General features: G+C 28.8%; 1 protein-coding gene across 1 annotated transcript; it reads right to left on the minus strand.

Moving 5' to 3' along the window:
- Positions 1 to 5,184: 5,184 nt before the first annotated feature.
- LOC132939195 (ras-related protein Rab-43) lies at positions 5,185 to 8,644 on the minus strand. The gene is made up of 5 exons (XM_061006251.1): positions 8,046 to 8,644; positions 7,858 to 7,942; positions 7,688 to 7,786; positions 7,105 to 7,262; positions 5,185 to 7,048 (listed from the first exon to the last, which is right to left on the minus strand). The coding sequence occupies exons 1-5, from the start codon at positions 8,301 to 8,303 to the stop codon at positions 6,944 to 6,946; spliced, it is 705 nt and encodes a 234-aa protein (XP_060862234.1). The 5' UTR covers positions 8,304 to 8,644; the 3' UTR covers positions 5,185 to 6,943.
- Between the last annotated feature and the right edge of the window lie 10,851 nt (positions 8,645 to 19,495).

Genomic DNA, 19,495 nt, shown 5'->3' on the forward strand with positions numbered 1-19,495 from the left:
TATCATCGGCCAGTACATCTAACAACAGATCAAATCTTAATATATTAATAAAAATAGTATTATACATAAAACATACATATTTTGTTTTTATATGTATAAAAAATTTTCAAGTATTGATTATCTATATATATAAAGGAATTTGTTCTCCTGAGGGATTACCGTGGAGCCCAAACCACAATAGGCAGATCTGGTTGAAATTTTCAGGATGGATTAATATTATAATTTAACCGTGCTTTAAGAAAGGATTTTTGGAAATTCAACCCCTAAAGAGGAAATTAATATAAGTATTAATCCATCTTGAAAATTTTAACCAGATCTGCCTTGAGGTTTGGGCTCTACGGTGATTCCTCAGGAGGACAAATTCCTTTATATATACAGATATCTAATCTTAATTATTATTATTATTATTATTATTATTATTATTCTATATTTATTTATTTATATTATTAAATTATTATTATTATTAATATTATTGATTAGAGGTTGTCATTGGCAATATATTATGGGCATAGGATATTATTTTGTGTTCAGTTATTTTCACTTTCATTTAAAAAAAATGTCATCTATTGAAGAAATTACTGTGAATGGAATGTTGACATAAATAGTTGTACCAATTATCGGTGATGGTACCTGCTTTTTTCCGTTCAATTTCCTTTGCCAGGAGATCCAAAAATACAATTGTTGTGTATGTCTCTGATAATTGGAATACCTTTATTAATATGTCTTACAATTCATATGGTGACAACTGTTCCACTGCTGAGGATTATGTTCGTGATATGGGCAATCCTGCTGTCTACAGTGGTTACTGCCAATTGTTTGCAGCTGGCAATATTTTCCCATATGTATTTGATATTTTTTATAATAATAATCTTTATGCTAAATTTGGTGTAAATATATTCCCAATAAAAAGATTGGGTAAAAATTAAATGAAGAAAAAAATTACTTCGCCGACCGGATTAGGTACTGTTATAAAAACTATAAAAGAACTCGCAGACAAAATATATCCAGGTACCGAAAACATCAAAGATAAATCAATGGACTGGTTATGTGAGAGGGCCAACTTGACATCAAATAATGATACAGCGGGAGACATAAACAAAATATTATTGGACTCTTTCAAAGAAAAAAAATATGGAATACAGATCAGTGAATTCAGTAGGTACTGGAAATAGATGATGCAGTTAATTATCCAGTTACATTTCTCAATTCACTAAACCCTTCTAGATTTACAATACATTTATTAATATTAAAAAATTGGTTGTCCTATAATGCTTCTAAGGAATCTTAGTCCACCAAAATTGTGCGACGGGACATGTCTACAGATTATTGGTCTACAATAAAAGAATTTTATAGAAGCTATTATTATGACTGGATCTGCAAAAGGTGAATCAGTTCTTATTCCTCGCATACCAGTATGTTTTGCTATGACAATAAATAAATCACAAGGGCCAACCTTGAAATTTGCAGGGATCGATATAAGAGAAGATTGTTTTTCACATGGCTTTTTGTACTTGGTGACTATATATTAACATATAAAAAAAAATAAAAACATTCTTGTTGACCAATTACATAAGTATTATAATACAAATAATTAATAAAAACATTCTTATCAGGTATTAAATAATAGGTAGGTAACTTTTTTGTTTACTAATTAAATAAGTAAGTATTATAATATTATGTAAATAACATTAAAAAAAACCAGGGTTGAATAACAGTGGCCCAATAGTTGGACTAAATAAGTAAAAACGTAATTTACAGAAATGTATATAGGATTATAAAAATGTATAATATAGAAAAGTAAATTTAACACACATCCGAACATATTTTTTTATTATACATTTTTATGTAAAAACGTCTAATTCAACGATTATTAGTGTAAGTTTTCGGACCTTTTCAAAACAATAGATATTAAACATAAAATTAATTAATAAAAATTAATATTTACGTTTAAAATTTGATGCTACAACACTATCAAAGTGATTTTAAATATTGTTAAGATAACAACAGAATATTTGTATTACATTAATTAATTGATAAGAGGCCGTTATGGAGGTAAAACTAAAAGATAATATTTTTGGCCCAAGTTAAACACACGTCCTAAGTTGGGCCAATACATTAAAAATAATAATTAAGTGTAACATAGGTAATGTGCAAGGTTCAAGGTCACCACCGCCTTTTAGGTAGTTATGACATTTTATCAATTCAAAGATATTAAGCTAATAAGCTGGACTCAATTTATTCAAAACACATAAAAGTAGCATGGACTCAATTCAATATCACCGCGTTTTAGAGGTCTAGTTGCGGCTATATATAGGTGCATATTGCATAATATATTAATATGACAGAATGCGAGCACATAATTCGTTTTTTACAATTTTTATCGCATATATGCTTTAGTCTTCCAACTAAAATATGACAAAATTTTGATCAACAGCTGTCTACAACGTTTTTTTTAACTAATAAATTATTCTAATACCTGCGGGATACCATGGAAAAAACTTAAAAGCTAACATTTTTTGAATTTTTCTGCATTATTTTTTTTTAGTTATATTTCTTATATTATTTTGTGTCTGTCATCACTTTTTAGCCTGTAGGACAGTAAAAATCAACAGTGAATATAGTGAATCTAGTTGTAATAGTCAAAAGTAAAATATTCCTGATAATGGAAGCGCATGGAAAAAGAAAAGAAAAATTAAGGAAAACCAAGAATTTTTACGCAAAATCGGTTTTTGACAAAATCGATTTTTGTTTTTGGTGAAGGTAACTCTAAAACAAATATTAAAAAGGTGGGTAAGTGGATGTCGCTCTGCTGTGCAGTAGGTGACAAGTGTGTCATTGTAATAACCAAGAATATCGATTTTAGTTATTTTGTTTTAATTGTATACTGTATAGGTACCTAATATTAATTAAACTTAATAATAAGTATTAATAATGAATAGGTAATAACAATATAAAATATAATATAAAATATCCACACTGTCTCCGCTCAGAATCGTTTTTCGTATTCAATAATATTATATCATTGAATTCAAATTTAATACAATCCATTATGCAGTGACCCACAACTGTACAGTAGAGCGACATCCACTTACTCGCTTTTTTCATTGCATATACTTTATATTATTTGTCTGGTTTCAAGAGGCATGCAAAGTATAAACAATCCGGATTCGAGTAGTCGAGTTAACATTGGTTAACCAGTAGATTAGCACTCCCTCATACTTTCCTGCACCACTCGCCACGGGCGATTATCGGATTATATGGTATAGGTACATACTGGCTACGAGTAAACTGCAGCATTGCAATTGGCTATTTACAGTTAACATCCAAACCCGGTCAAAGTACATACTTGAAAACAACAAACACGCATTATTGTAAATATTATTTGTGCCTATATACATTGTGCGTAGTTCCTCGTGATAATAATAATATTATAATATGTAAGTCGTAGTCGTTCTTGTCGTGTAGGTACCTACTTACCTATATTTAATTATTTAAATCGCATTTTATCACGCCGTCCTGGTGTGAACGGACTTTTGTAGGTAGGTCTTCAAACTTTGGATCGCTCGTTCCGTAGACGTAAGACAGTATCTAAGCCCTCCCCCTTAATACCCGGTTTTAGGTACCCCCCCCAAAATGTCTTCAATATGTCTTACTTTTAACCAAATATCAAAACCTAAATTCAATACAATTACAATATACATGTTTTTGACCCCCCCCCCCCCCCCCCCCCGAATTTTTTTTTGGATACGGCCTTGCGTGGACGACTTGCGTTAGGTACGTACCTACCCAGTACAGTAGTACCTATAACTTACTGTCCATATTATATCATATCCTACGATTTAAAAACTCAATAATAATATATTATTATATGATACGAAATTCGTGAACGCATCCGAATGATAGGCACCTATTACTCATATGGCTAAATATTATTAAATATTATGCATTATGTGTGTACAGTGATTTTCTTGATGGCCAACACGTCTCGGCTTCTCCCCACCTAAATACCTACCTGCAATGGGTTAAACAATAAACATAGGTCGATTTTAATGGTTTACAATATTATAATGTATAATGTACATAACCAGTTTGTAAAAGCTACAACTTATTATTTTTGTATAATGAAGGTCATTTAGGTTTAGGTATAGAAGTTGTTTTTATTTTGTAAAGCATTTACAGTTTAAAGGTACCTAACCAGTAAAATCAATAGCACACGTTACATACCATATCTACTCGGGCACTCGACTTATCTACTTAAACAGTATAATATTATACATATTCTTCAATGATAATTATTACAGATATTCCATAATATTGCTTATTAAAAGTAGATTATAATTTTTAGAAAAGTATTCTGCAGAAGAATTTTAAATTAAAATTATGAGTATATATTATTATTATTAATATAAATTAAAAACCTTATAATTACATTATACAAAAAATTATTTTATTCAGCCTGTAAAAACCTTGTTAAAAAAACTAAGACAATACACAATCTGATTAAAATATATTATATACCTATTGCCTTCTACTGTTGTATTTATATACCTATTCATATTGATATTGGCATAGTCACATAGTATTTTACTGATAATGCACGGTCAAATGTATTTTAGCTATAAGTCCAGGTTAGGTTATAACTTATAATGATTTCTTTTCTATAAACAATTGTCAGAGGATGATGCTAATCACCATAATTTGTTTTGAATGATCATAAACGATACAGTATAATATATTGCCAATGTTAACAAATTTGATTTACAAAATATCAAAATATAGTATTATTATAATTGTTACACAATATATTATCATAGTATATAATATCATTATCATTTACCATCATCTTATTAGTTATTATGTTTACATTTCATGTATGATATTCCCTAAAAACTGTCTCTTCACAATCATTTTAGTTATTATTACAAGATATGCATATATCACATTACAATAGTCTAAAATATATTATTAAGAATTCTTTTTTATTTATATTATAATATTCTATAAACATGTTAAATTAGTTTTTAGATGATTTGCATTCATTGTGATTTTACTCCAAAAAGATTATAAACGAGCTTTAAAATCATAAACAACATTTGTTGTAGTCATTCTATGTAGAGCATCAAAGCTGTGCAATAATTATTGTAATGAATTAATGATATTTAATAATAATAATAACAGCAATAATACAATAAAAAATATTATTTTGTTTAATTGATACGGATGTAAATGTTCATTGATTGTGCGTATACTAAACAATGTAATATGTATACCTATAATAATAAAATTACGATTGGCCATTATATAGATAACAAGTGTATCATAGTGACCTATACAATTGGAAGGTGAGGTAGGGAAAGAAAGTAAAATTTTTTTCTTAAGTGAGCAAGAATATTTAAAATAATGATAATAATATATAATCACCAATTTCGTCTAAATGATTTAAGTTTAAAAAATTAGACATTAATCTAGTATTCTAGTATTTTAGTATTTAATAAAGAAAAAAAATTAAATTCTTTATTGTTAGCCGTACAATATAATTAAATATTGTAATATTAATGTAAAAAGACAATTATTATAATATTATGTAATTTCCCCGCCTCGAGCCCTCATTTGAATTCTTTTTTTTTCTGATTATTAAGAGCGACCATTTCCGTACAAGTAAAACACAAAAGCACACATGACTATTACAGGTATACAACAAATATAGACATTGGTAAAAAAATAATAAAATACAAATAAATAAAAATAATAATAAAAATTTGAGATAATTTTTTTTTAAAAAAACAAAATATTTTAGAATTAAAAAATAGCTAGGCACTGATAATAAAACATCTATAAAGTTGAAAAAGTTAAACAATAATAATTTTTTTTAGATACATATTGTACATACAAATTTCCACCACACATCTCACGTAAAACATTATAAATCACATTTTTGTAGGGGGGAAATTATCATCATCATAAACATTTGTTAACCATCGAAAGGAACTGCTACAATAAAATATTTCATACATTTTTTACGTGACTAGTTATTAGTATAAGTATATTATAATATAATTATTAATATTTCCCTACTCTCACTACACATAATAATAAAAAAAAATATAATATTCAAATACCTTCACCGTTTTATTAGAGGTGCTTTTACATAAGATGGTAATAATGTTATACAAATGTGTGCATACTTTTATAAGTATTTATATGCTTATAAATATATATAATCAATTATCATACAGACATATTTATCAAATTTAAGAAGAAAAAAAACCATATTATATATTATAATAAATAAAATCAATTCAAATCATCATTTGTAAATTATATAATTAAACAGAAGAAAAAAGATAATTGCTAAAATTCTCGATATGGACATATATCTATTTACAGAATATCGATACGGGATACATAAATGTTGTATGAATAATATCACAAACATAATATCCTAAAATACGATAGTGGCTAACAAAATAAAAACCATCATTGATACAATATTATACTGTCTACTGATAAAAATAATTTCAATGTTAGATACACCTGTGGACCTTGCAAGATACTTGAAAAAAAAACACTTATGACCATGGTCCCCCATAAAACTATTCGAGAATCTTATTTAATATTATATTACAGTACATGATTGAATGATTAACAAAGTGAGGTTCAAGTACATGAATAATTATTGCAAGTTAAGAAAGATAAAATTAAATACAGTATTAACGCGGATCATAAACGTGTACATAAATTTTGGGATGATCTGTCCCTATATTCATAAATTTTTATTTTTAAATACAATCTAAATAAAACTTTAAATGTTTCACATTAAACAAGTGTGTTACCACAAGATTATGAACGCATAATTAATTAATTATACAAGTTCGTCATCGGGTTTTAGAATAATAATGATCAAATATTGATTTGTTCTACTGTACCGTGTTGAAATGTTAGTTTATAACAACGTACAGCCTTTACATTTTTGAACATTTTCGCCTTCACTCAAGTTGATGACAGGATTTGGTTCATCTTCAATATGAGCACTTTGGTCATGACGTCTCTGTAAAAATTCTTATTGAATGGCCAGTTGACAACAAATACAATTCTAACACTTACCTTAAGTTCAGAAGCAATTGTGACAAATGCTTCTTCAATATTTTTATTTTCCTTAGCCGACGTTTCTAGCACAGACAATAGTTCAGGAAAGTATTCGCACATTGCATCTGCTTCAGATAATTCCACCTGGCGGTTCTCCTCCAGGTCGCATTTGTTACCTACATAGATTGAATATGTAACTATGTAAGTGAAGTTGTTACAGGGTGGGTCATACTATTAAGATAACTTAAAAGGTATACGCATTGATTGATTGCAAAGAATTTCCAATATTGCAAACTTAAGACATTTAAAGTCTAAAATATGTATACATCTAATATACTATTGGAAGTTTGTAGGTTTAATTTTGGATTACCTATTATTATTATGTTTTATTAATTACCTATCCATGCATTTTATACTTATTAATAATCAAATAGCACCTGTACTGTACATTAAGTACACTATACTGTAAATTGCAATAAATAGTATTAAATACCTATTGTTTGGTAAATTTTAATTCGATTAATTATTTGCAATGAAATGAAGGAACACCACATAAGTGTAATACTCACTATAAAAAACAGATTTCAGTATAAAAACTTACCAATCAATACGAGCAAGACATTAGACGAAGTATACCGACGTACTTCTTCGACCCATCTCTGTAGATTTAGGAAAGTAGCACGTTTTGTAATGTCGTACACTGTAAGACATGATAATATTATAATGACAAAGTGGTGAATCGTACTGTATAGGGATGTTGATGAGATTTACCTAGTAGGACCCCATTAGCTGAGCGATAGTAGCTCTGCGTGATCGTTCGAAACCTCTCGTGACCAGCCGTGTCCCATATCTGGAGCTGTAACACAAAACTACTGTAAGTACGCCTTAAGGCATTGTCATTATTACAGACACCTATGCACGGCTGCAAGGCATCACAGACGGAAATACAAATTAATTACTTTGACTTTCTTGCCGTCGATCTTGATGGTCTTCATGGAAAAGTCGACGCCGATGGTGTTGCCCTGGTTCTCGGCATATGTGCCACTCTTGAACCGCTGAACGACGCACGTCTTGCCAGTGCCGCAGTCACCGATAAGCACGATTTTGAATAGAAAGTCGAAATTGTCCTCGGCTGGCACAGCGGCGACTCCGGAAACTTGCTGCTGCGACGACGACGACGACGAGCCGGACGCGGCCGAACCGGACGTCTTGGACATGGCGGTGGTCACGTTCGATTATTTAGCAGTTGAAGACGGATTCCGCGTCGGTCGTCTGTCGCATAACCTCACGGAGACAATGGCTAGCTGGCCGATGACGGGTCCACCGATTTCCCTGTACGCGAACGTCGTCTCGACAACCGTGTTTTCGGAGACGGGAAAATTTCGACTCGACGGTGACACTGGCGAAAACTCACGAGATATTATGAATTTTATTCATTAAATTTATGTAGACGGGTTTATACTTTGATATCGTTCGCTAGGTAGTACACTACATCAACTTACTATACGGCGTATGCGGTAATGCGGTATACGCGTACGGACGGCTCTGGGAAAATCATTCAGTACAACAATAACATCGCCGTTATCTCTGGTCTTTGTTATCTAAACATATGTTGAACGGTGACCTCACTGCGACCGTAACCGTGTTTAGCGCTGCCGGAATGGTATCACCGCTGGCCGCCTCGCACGTCTATTCTGGTACCGCGGTCCTGGTGGGGACCGGAAAGTGTTCTGTAATATTTCAATGCAGTAATGCACCATAGACTATGGTAATATTACTCTATGTAATGCACACGTCGATTATTATCTACACCTTAGCTGCCTAATAGACTGCAAAACATTTGTATAATTTTGACTATATTATGACGTATCATTTTATGTTTATTTATTTGTCGAATGTACACAGTAAGTTGTACCTAATGCGTACGTTGTTAGTAAATATTAAACGTACGTAAGATATATTTAAATATTTTATTACCATTATAGTACCTATTATCGTGAACAACAATCACAGACTAAGGTATACCGTATACCTACTAAGGTATATCTTAGTCCGTGACAACAATCTATAATCATAATAAATATTAATATTATTATTCAATTTATCTACGATCTTCATGATGTGTACAAACGTTAAAGTATAAAGATAACTATAGTCTAATGGTCATCACCTCGTATGTCTTTATCGTATTCTGATTGGCCGTTGTAAACATGGTAGGTATCATTTACTAACCATGATCTACCGGCAAATTTTCGGTTGTTCTGAGTTCAACTTTCGACTCGACACGAGAAAGTCGGATTCGGACGGACGAGTAGACGACCTAGCAGGCTGAAATACCGAATTTATACTTTGTAACACATTAATTAGGTATAGTTATAACTTATTAGTTATTAATAGTTGGTTATTTATAAGTAATATTATATAAAGTATTATGCGACGTTATTGACGAACCGTAGCATGTACTTATATATTTAATATTTATGGACAATCGATAACATTACAATTTTACTATATTATAGATACTAAACGTACTAAAATACTAAATTTAATTTTATCTTCAATACCTACCTATATAAGGTAAGTACAGCAAAACCGTTAAACGAAACCTAAACAGTTTCCGGTTTGACGTTTTCCAAATTTTACTTATTTCTGGCAATAAGATACCTATAGTATAGGTAGGACAATAAAATGCAATTAGATATATAAATATGTGAAATTTACGCAAACATTATGGTCTATGGAAAAATGTAGGCAGTGGAGTATTTAGGGGGGGGGGATGCGAAATGGGGGAAATTGCCCCAAGCAGCAATTTTGGGGTCACCAAATTTTTGTGGGAGCTTTTTTTTTGAAATCAGATTTACATTGATAGGCAGTTTGGCAAATCAATGTCAACAAAACATTCAATTAATATTTAAATATAAACAAAGCCATTCTGTGCAATCAATCTCCACATCTGAATATCTGATAATACGCCAGCGTATTGGTTTGTCGTCGAATACCTATTAATTGTTCTGTGCCTAAACTAAACATTTTTTGTGGTCTATGATGTTAGTAAAATCGTACTGTCAGTACAAGAGTATATAAAAAAATTATATATTGTACATGAGAGCATTTTAAATATTTAATAGCTTACATACTACAGTAATTTTGCAAGTTATCTTTAACCACATAATATAAGTATAACGAATTGTATTCGAAAATTTCTTGTAATTTTGATTATGTACTTTTTAAAAACTTAGACTTACGAGAAATAGTATTTTGTTATAAAAACAATAAATATTTTAAGATATGGAATTATATTGCATTAATAATTTGATTAACTACCTAGGTAACTATAAAGTATGGATACCTATAGGTAACTATAGTATATTGACATACTTTTCTAACAATAAATAATTAGGTACTGACGACAATAATATTATAATAATTATTGTATTTCATTAATAATATTATTAGATTCTGAGCGCTCTGCTCAATAAAGACAATGATTTTATAATAAAGTGTGATGATTTTTTTTGTGTGTCTATACACACGATAAATAGTTGAAATAATGCTTCGATTTTCAACTTCAACTTCTTTTCAAGTAAGAAAGTTAATCTAGTTGATAATATCCCAGTATTATAGAAAACGACGAGAAAAACAAAAAAAAATTAACGAAAAACGGAAATTTTTAAACAATTCACAATTTTTTGACAAAATTGATTTTGATTGTTTGGTGTAATTAAAAAAATAATAACTGTAGGTTAATGATATATTTTTAAATTATAAGCTATAAATTATTATCATTGGACGATTTGGCCGTTTTCTATAAATATTTATATTGATTTTAACCATGATTTTAATGCAATAAGCCATAAGGCCATATTTGATTATGCAGCCATTATCGGTCTTTTTCAAGAAATATTAATTTTTAGTATATTCAAAATGTTATAAATGGGTCTGGGTCGAAATCCCGACAGTTGTTATACCGACATGTAAAATCCCGACAAATAGCGATACCGACAGTAATAATAATAATAATAATATATATTACATAATATATTATATAATATATAATAAAAAAATTACCTAATACATTTTACAATTTGCTTTGATTATTTTGTTATTCTTTAGTACTGAGAATACCTCCGATGTTCTACGTCATTCTGGTCCACTAAATAGATTTTTATACTGCATGATACTATTACCATATTATATGTGTTGTAAGTTTTTGATGGGTGAGAAAAATTGCCACTAAAAAAACCGGGGGAGGGGAAAGGGTATTAAAAAAAATGTGTACCCAGCCACCCAGGACAGCAAAATTCTAAATACGCTACTGAATGTAGATATATACCTACTAAAGAAAAAACAAATTTAAAAAAAAAGATAAATAAAGTTTACTTTAATGCAATCAGAATGATACAAAAGTATAATTAGATATATAAGAACCATCTTTTTATCACACTCCTCGCCCAAAAAGCATTTGCTTCAAAAGTCGAGCCCTATTACCCTATTCGGGCCTATTACTACATTCCCACTGCTGTTTTTCCGCGTTGTAGTATAGGTAAGTATGTTGTGGGTAAATATTATTGTAATATTTTTTTTTCTATGTATACCTATTGTGTTTACTAACGATTTAACTTCATAATAAAATGTTCTGAGGGGGGGGGGGTGGTCTACCAATTACCTAATAATTATTTATTATTTACAAACTTTTAGACGCAGCCTAAAGATATTAATAAAAAAAAAAGCAAGTGGGAAAGTGAGTGTTGTTCTATTGAACAGTAGGTTACAAGTTGGTCACTGTAATAGATAGTGTTAAATTTTAATTCAATGATATAATATTATTATATAAGAAAAATTATTCTTTGCGAAGACGTTCAGTCAGCTTATTATATTACTAAGCATACCTACTTTATGATATTATTATTAATTTATTTATTTATAAATAACCTATTTACGTGAACCCTTATTTTAAATGTTCAATACTTATCTATAAAAGTTGAATATAAATTTTTAGTTACAAAATTATTTTTAAATTTGATACATTTTTCCAAAATCTAAACTTTAATTGCTTAAAAAAAAATTGCGAGTTTGTATTTTTAATTTTTTTCAACTACTATTTCAACAATATATCAGCAGCCTTGTATTTTATTTTTACGCTTTTTGACCCAACAAATAAAATTGTATTGACATTTATAGAAAAAAAAAATAAACAAATTGAAAATTGAAACTATCCGTAAACAGTTTAAAATGAGACAAAATAATTTTATCAAGTATAGAAATTGATAAAATAAGCACATGGTGTAAATTTCAAGTATCTACGGTTACCTATTTGTTTTTTAATTACAACAAAATAAGATAAATAGCTACATGCAGTGGCGTAACTGGATAAAAATATAGGGAGGAAATAAAATTAACCTCCCGTTCCAGCCGTTCCTGTAGTCATAATCGCGATTTCAAGAATATAATATTATTCAACAAGAGAAACCTAAAACAAATATAAACTTTTATAAAGTAATTTGAGGAAACAAATATTTTAATATTATAATCTTATGTAACAGTCTTGTTAACAATACTTTTTAAATGTGGATTATTTGGGGGGGGGGACTGATACTTTTGCCCCCCTCCCCGCAATTACACCACTGGCTACATAAGAAATCGAGTGAATATCCAATATTGTAAAAATTTTAATTTCGAACGCTCATAAAAATTTAATTTGATATCCTGGTAGACATTTTTTTTTTGATAAATGTAGACAAACTTATGAGGAATCTCGTATTACATTTTCAAATTTTAGATTTAAAAAGTAAAATTTTTATGAGTTTCTAACTCAAAATAATTTGCACATTTTCGTGATCTTTACGTGTTTTGTCAACATTTGAACTTTAAAAAAATATTGTGAATTTCCAAATATTCAATTATTTAGCCGATATTTTAGCTTATTTTCTTATTTTTAACGTCAATATGTCAATTTGTGCTGGCCTTTTAGTTTTAATTTTAGTTGCATACTAATTTATATTATATAATAAAAATAATTTATAAATTCAAAATTAAAATTTCTTTTGATAAACTGATTATTGTGGAACTAGTTAAATATTTTTTTGTTTTTGAAAAACATAAAATTTGTTAATAGTTTACATTCTTCTAATATTCTATAATATTATCTATGCTCTTGTGGGGTATTTAATTATTATCAACGAACTTATGTATGAATTTGAATGCTAGACGAAAACAAGTTTCAATATAATTTGTCGTTAGGTAGGTAAGTACCTACCTATTTATTGACCTAATTGGTACGTTACGAACATATTTTCTTATTGCCACAATGATGATATAATACTAGATACTTTTATATGTACAATATTTACATTTATTTATAATTCGCTCAGTATATTTACAGAATTTAAACAATCAAAAAGTGTACAAATAAAAATATACCTTGTTAGTTGTTTAGTATTCGTGTGAGTGGTTTAATATTACAATATGAACCGTTTCCAACAATTAGTATATCAACCCTGAAAATGAGCAAGCCTAATTTGGTCTATTGACCCGTAAAATGACCTAACACAATTGGTCTATAGATCCTAAAATTTTATGAGCGTAATTGATACTTGAAAAGATCATATTATACGCAATTGGTAAACTCCCACATCGTAACGTTGTAACTTTAATTAAACTTAATCGAGATACGTACATATTTTATTTTATTTATAATATTGTTATTGATTCAAAGGTAATATTTACGGTAATTTGTTTTTGTGTTCAACCTGAAAAACAAAAATTGATTTTGTCGAAAACTGGTTTCGAGTAAATATTCTCGCTTTTCCTTAATTTATTTTTTGTTTTTCCCAATGCTTTTGAAAAGTATTGCGAATTAAAAATAGAAATTGCTTACATCACCTATAATACTTAACTATATGTTTAGATTAATTTGACAAGTATTTTTTTTTTTTTATAATACCTAATGAAATAACTCAGGGTTTGCCAAAAATAAGTGTAAAACAGTGGAATTGACTCTCTAATAATATAGACCACATAATATTCACATATGGTTCGCGGGCCCTTATTCACATGTTAGAGACCACTGAATACTGATCTTAATCTATGCAATACAATATACGTACCGATTGGCAATTTATAATAATACAATATTTATCGCACTATCACTGTAGTCTGTATTGTATAATAATATATTAATTATTGTGCGTGGATATTATATTGTTGCAGGTGCGTGCAGATCCGGCCGTGCGGGCGCGAAGAAGACTTCGAGGGAATGTCACGGTATACTATGCAGCTATTTCAAGTATGGATTGAGATGATCTATATTAGTCATATAATATACTAGCCTAGGTCATCGTCGCATGCTTTCACGTATAATATATTACAATACTTATTAATTATATATACCTATGCATATTGTGCGTGTGGATAGGCCTCAAGAACTCGCGTAAGAATATTATTATGTGCGTTGCAATATTATATATTGTGTCACACAATACATATAATATATATAAACACAGACAATAAATAGTACAACTATTGTTAATTATTTGACGCGAGAAGATTCGATTGCGTTCGGCGTAGCACGCGTGTTTATGTCGATATTATAATATTATGCACATTTTTCCGCGGTCACTGCAGCAACTGGTAGGAGCAGAGCAAATGAACACAGTAACCATAATATAGGTAGTAGTAATACTGTATACCTCACAATAATAATATACCAGTCTATAATAATAATAAAAATAATAATCGTCGAATTAGTATTAGGTACCGCACTTACCAGTAGTTGGTTGTGATAATTGAATCACAATATATTATACGATTGGCATCTGTGTATTATAGGTATTATCGCACGTATATAGTACAGAAGAGTGGCGCTGGTCCATTTTCAAATTTAATATTATATATATTTTTCTTAAACCACGAGAAAAGAAAACGTCTAGATTGTGCTGCCAAGTCGACCCTGACCGAGTGTCGAGAGAAATAAATGTATACATTGTAATCGCGTCGGACCGTATACCTAGCACAGTTTGAATAGTATTATTAAGTTGCAACAACTGCCGCGATTATGACGAAATTATAATAACTATAATAGTATTGTCCATTTGTCGAAATTTAACCATAAAAATCGTTTTAATTGTAAAATAAATATGCCCTAAAATATAGAATTTCTTATCAGTTATCACACACATAGGTAGTGTGGTATTGGCGTTTGTGTTTTCTTCTCCGTTTATTCGTATGAACGTTTTATAATATTGAAAAATTTTTAGTATTTTAGTAGTTGAGTCTATATAAGCTACAAACATACGAACATTGCCTTTTGATGTATATTTGAATAACAAACAATAACTATAAATATTATTTTCTTTTATAAGGTACCTATACAAATTGGAAAGGTTACTGCTTTTTAATATTTTACGATATTTGACGATATCGACTACTTATGTTAGAAATTTATAATATTGATAGCATTTACATTATTATCAAATTTACATCATTGCCGGTAACATATACATTTACAACCAAATTCAATGAACTAATTAATATTACCAAAATAAATAAACCAAATAATTTTGGAACTGAAAAATTCTCTACTAACCTATATCGTTTTAGGATCCTAAGAAAATCAAAAAAGGGGTCTTGCACAGATTACGTTTAAATACCGGTATTTTTATTTTTGGTTCCAATCTCTGCGCGCAGGTCGCCCGTTTAAAGACAATCCACTAGACCCAAACCGGACTCTGAATAGTAAAGACTTTCCTGAAATTTTTGTGGATTGAATTCATGTTATCTATATTATGCAATTTAATTACTTATCAAACTTTTTTTTAACTTGCTGATTTCTCTGATTCATTTACCTCTAAATCTTCACAAATATTATAGGCACCCACCTAAATCAAAATAAGTATTTTTTCTTTTTAAATTAAAATAAATATAAAATCATAACAAGCCACCAACACTGCCAATCACTGCACATTTAACTCCATTGATAAGTGATGTTTCTATAATAATTATGCTCTACGCGATAATATTTTCATAAAGTATCACCTAACTCTAAAAAATTTTATTTTATTTTTATTTTAATTATACGGGCTGGGACCTTTTTACATGCAGCAATACACATTTGTAATTACAGAAGTAAATTACTTACAAATTTTTATAAAATATAATATAATTTATTATTAGGTCTAATGTTAATATATTTTAGAATGTGATTATAACATAACATAATTATCAGTAATTATCGTTTAGTCAATTTTTTAAACGTTTTTATTATTATTATTATTATTATTATTATTATTATAGCAATAAGGCAGTAAACCAACGTCCAACGTAGAATTTTATTCATCACAATATATCTATAATAAATATTATGACGTGTTATATATTATAGTAGCAAGCCCAGTCCATATAATCTGAATTCCCAATTGTACCTATTTTACCTATATTATAATAAATTATTTTAAAAATTATAATTTAAAATGTTTTTATACTTAAAATTTAAAAATTTAAATTTATGTAGGTATGTAGCACCCTAAAAAAATATTAAAAACTTAAGATTAATCAATTTGAAGGTGTTAATCACAATAATGAAAACCATAGGTACATTTAATATTTTAGATTAGAAATATAAACACTAACACTACCTATTATAGAATGCACACGGAGATCAGTAAAGTGGTGAAATAAGAAACGATGAGTGATTATTGACTAGTGTTCCTTCTTAGCTTTCTCTTTTTATATGTAAATTTGGTTGGGTGGGATCTGGTTGTAGGCTATGACCGAGCTAAGTATAGTGACATGTTGTCCGAAGGTGAACATATCTTTATATTAGATCATATTTTGGTAATTAGACTCTTGACATTATTAATAACAGAATATCCCACAACACTGATGTGTTAGTAAAAACTAATCTATAAGATTATGTATTTTAGTTAAATTGTATTTTTAAGTTTAATTCGACATTTTACCTTCAATATAATTAAATTGAATAAATAACGCTAATTTATAAATCGTTGTATATAAGCATTTAGTATATTTATGTGCAGAATATTAATTGCTGTAATAATTAATTTCTTCTTTTTATTTTTAGATAAAATTATTTATTTTTTTTTATTATTGAGCTTGAGCCTGGCAACTAAGACCATTAGCTATTTTTGTTTTTTGTTTGTAGGTTTTTTGTTGGAAGGGGGAGGAACACGTGTGTGTTTGTTTTGGCAGAATTTTTGATTTGGGCACCTGTAGGTATCTGTTATGCCCGGACGGGGGATGGCGGCACTTGTTCTCCGGACACTGTGACTTGCTTGAAAAAAAATGCCACCCATGGCCGAGAATCGAACCCGGGACGGCCACTCCGTCCCCCATAAAATTATTATCGATACTAATCGCTGCAGATTGTCAATTATTGATGTATTCGCGAAGTTGTTACTATTAAACTATAATTGTGTCGTAAATTAATGATAAAATATAATACATTAATATATTATCTATATTTAATAATATAAATAGCATATGAAAAAATGTGGGTAAGTAGATGTCGCTCTGCTGTACAGTAGGTTACAAGTGGGTCACTGTAATGGATGGTGTTAAATTTGAATTCAATGATATAATATCATTGTATAAGAAAAACGATTCTGAGAGAAAACGGTCAGTCAACCTTTGATATTACCAAGTATATTTGATGATATTATTGTGAATAAAGTAATTTATATATAACCTATTTACGTGGAGCCTTGTTTTAAATTTTCAATCCTTAGCCATAAAAGTTAAACATTTTATACATTTTTAACTACAAAATAATTAATAAATTATAAATTTGATAAAGGTTGTCAAAATTTGAACTTTAAATGCTTATAAAAAAAAAAATTGTGCCTATGCATATTTAATATTTTTTAACTGCTATTAGTACGATATATCAGAAGCCTTATATTCAATTTTCACGCTTTTTACCCAACAAATAAAATTTTATTTATATTTATAGAAAAAACTAAAAAAATTGAAAACTGACAATGTCCGTAAACAGCTCAAAAAGAATCAAAATATTTTCAACATTTTATGGTGTATAGAAAATGCTAATATAGACATTCAGTGAAATTTTCAAGTATTTACAGTCATTTGTTTTTTAATTAAAATGAAATAAGAAAATTGTTACATGAGAAATCGAGTGAATATCAAATATGATTGAAAATTTAATAGAAGGCTCCTAGGTTATTGTTTCAAAGGCAGATGAAAAAAATTAAAAATCCTTAGTCACAGTTTTTATTTATAAGCATTTAAAGTTCAAATGTTGACAAAATACGGAAAAATCACGAAAATTAGCAAATTATTTTGAGTTAAGAATTCATAAAAATTTTTCTATTTAAATCCAAGATTTGAAAATGTAATATAATATTACTCATAAGTTTGTCTACCTTTATCAAAAAAAAATGTCTACAAGAAACTTAAATTCAATTTTTATGAGCGTTTGAAATTTATATTTTTACAACATTTGATATTCACTCGATTTCTCATGTAACAATTTTCTTATTTTATTGTAATTAAAAAACGAATGACTGTAGATACTTGAAAATTTCACTGAATGTTTATATTAGCATTTTCTATACACCATAAAATGTTGAAAATATTTTGACTTATTTTGAGCTGTTTACGGACATTGTCTAAAACATTGTCGGAAAAAAGCGTGAAAATTTAATATAAGGCTCCTGATATATCGTTCTAATAGCAGTTGAAAAATATTAAATATGCATAGGCACAATTTTTTTTTTATAAGCATTTAAAGTTCAAATTTTGACAACATTTATCAAATTTATAATTTACTAGCTGAATTACCCGGCTTCGCCCGTGTGTAGTTTTTGTTTTATAAAAATTAAATTCTTAAATCAACACAAATTGTTGTGTTTTAAAGAAGAAAAAATGTATTTTACTTAATGCTATCAAGTGCTAAAAAAGTAGTAGTTGCTGAATTATAAAGACAACAAAAATAATAATAATAGTATTTACAAATGATACTAATGATTCTGATACACATATTGTTATTAAAAAATGTTTCTATAATTATATATAACTTTTTTTTATGAATATTTACAAATGATACGTAGTTGCTCAATTCTAATATGGTTTAAGTCAAAACCTCTTGGTATACTACATTTAGAGTGTATTTAGAGAAATGTATTATTATTTTTAGTCAGTGTTTTCTATACAACTCATTAAATATTTTATTATATAGCCTCGGAACAATTCATAACACACACAAAAAAAAGGTCAGAGTCCAGGTTGACGGAAACCTTCGGACCGCCGTGCCGTACCGTATTTCCCGTTATCGGCCGACTGCTATTGTTATTTATTATATGAATATAGATATACAAATTACACGTAAAAATTTATTTTTGCCAATTACAACCCTTTAAAATCAAAATTTTGAAAA

Source organism: Metopolophium dirhodum, chromosome 2 (assembly GCF_019925205.1).
Source record: "Metopolophium dirhodum isolate CAU chromosome 2, ASM1992520v1, whole genome shotgun sequence".
Classification (NCBI taxonomy): domain Eukaryota; kingdom Metazoa; phylum Arthropoda; class Insecta; order Hemiptera; family Aphididae; genus Metopolophium; species Metopolophium dirhodum.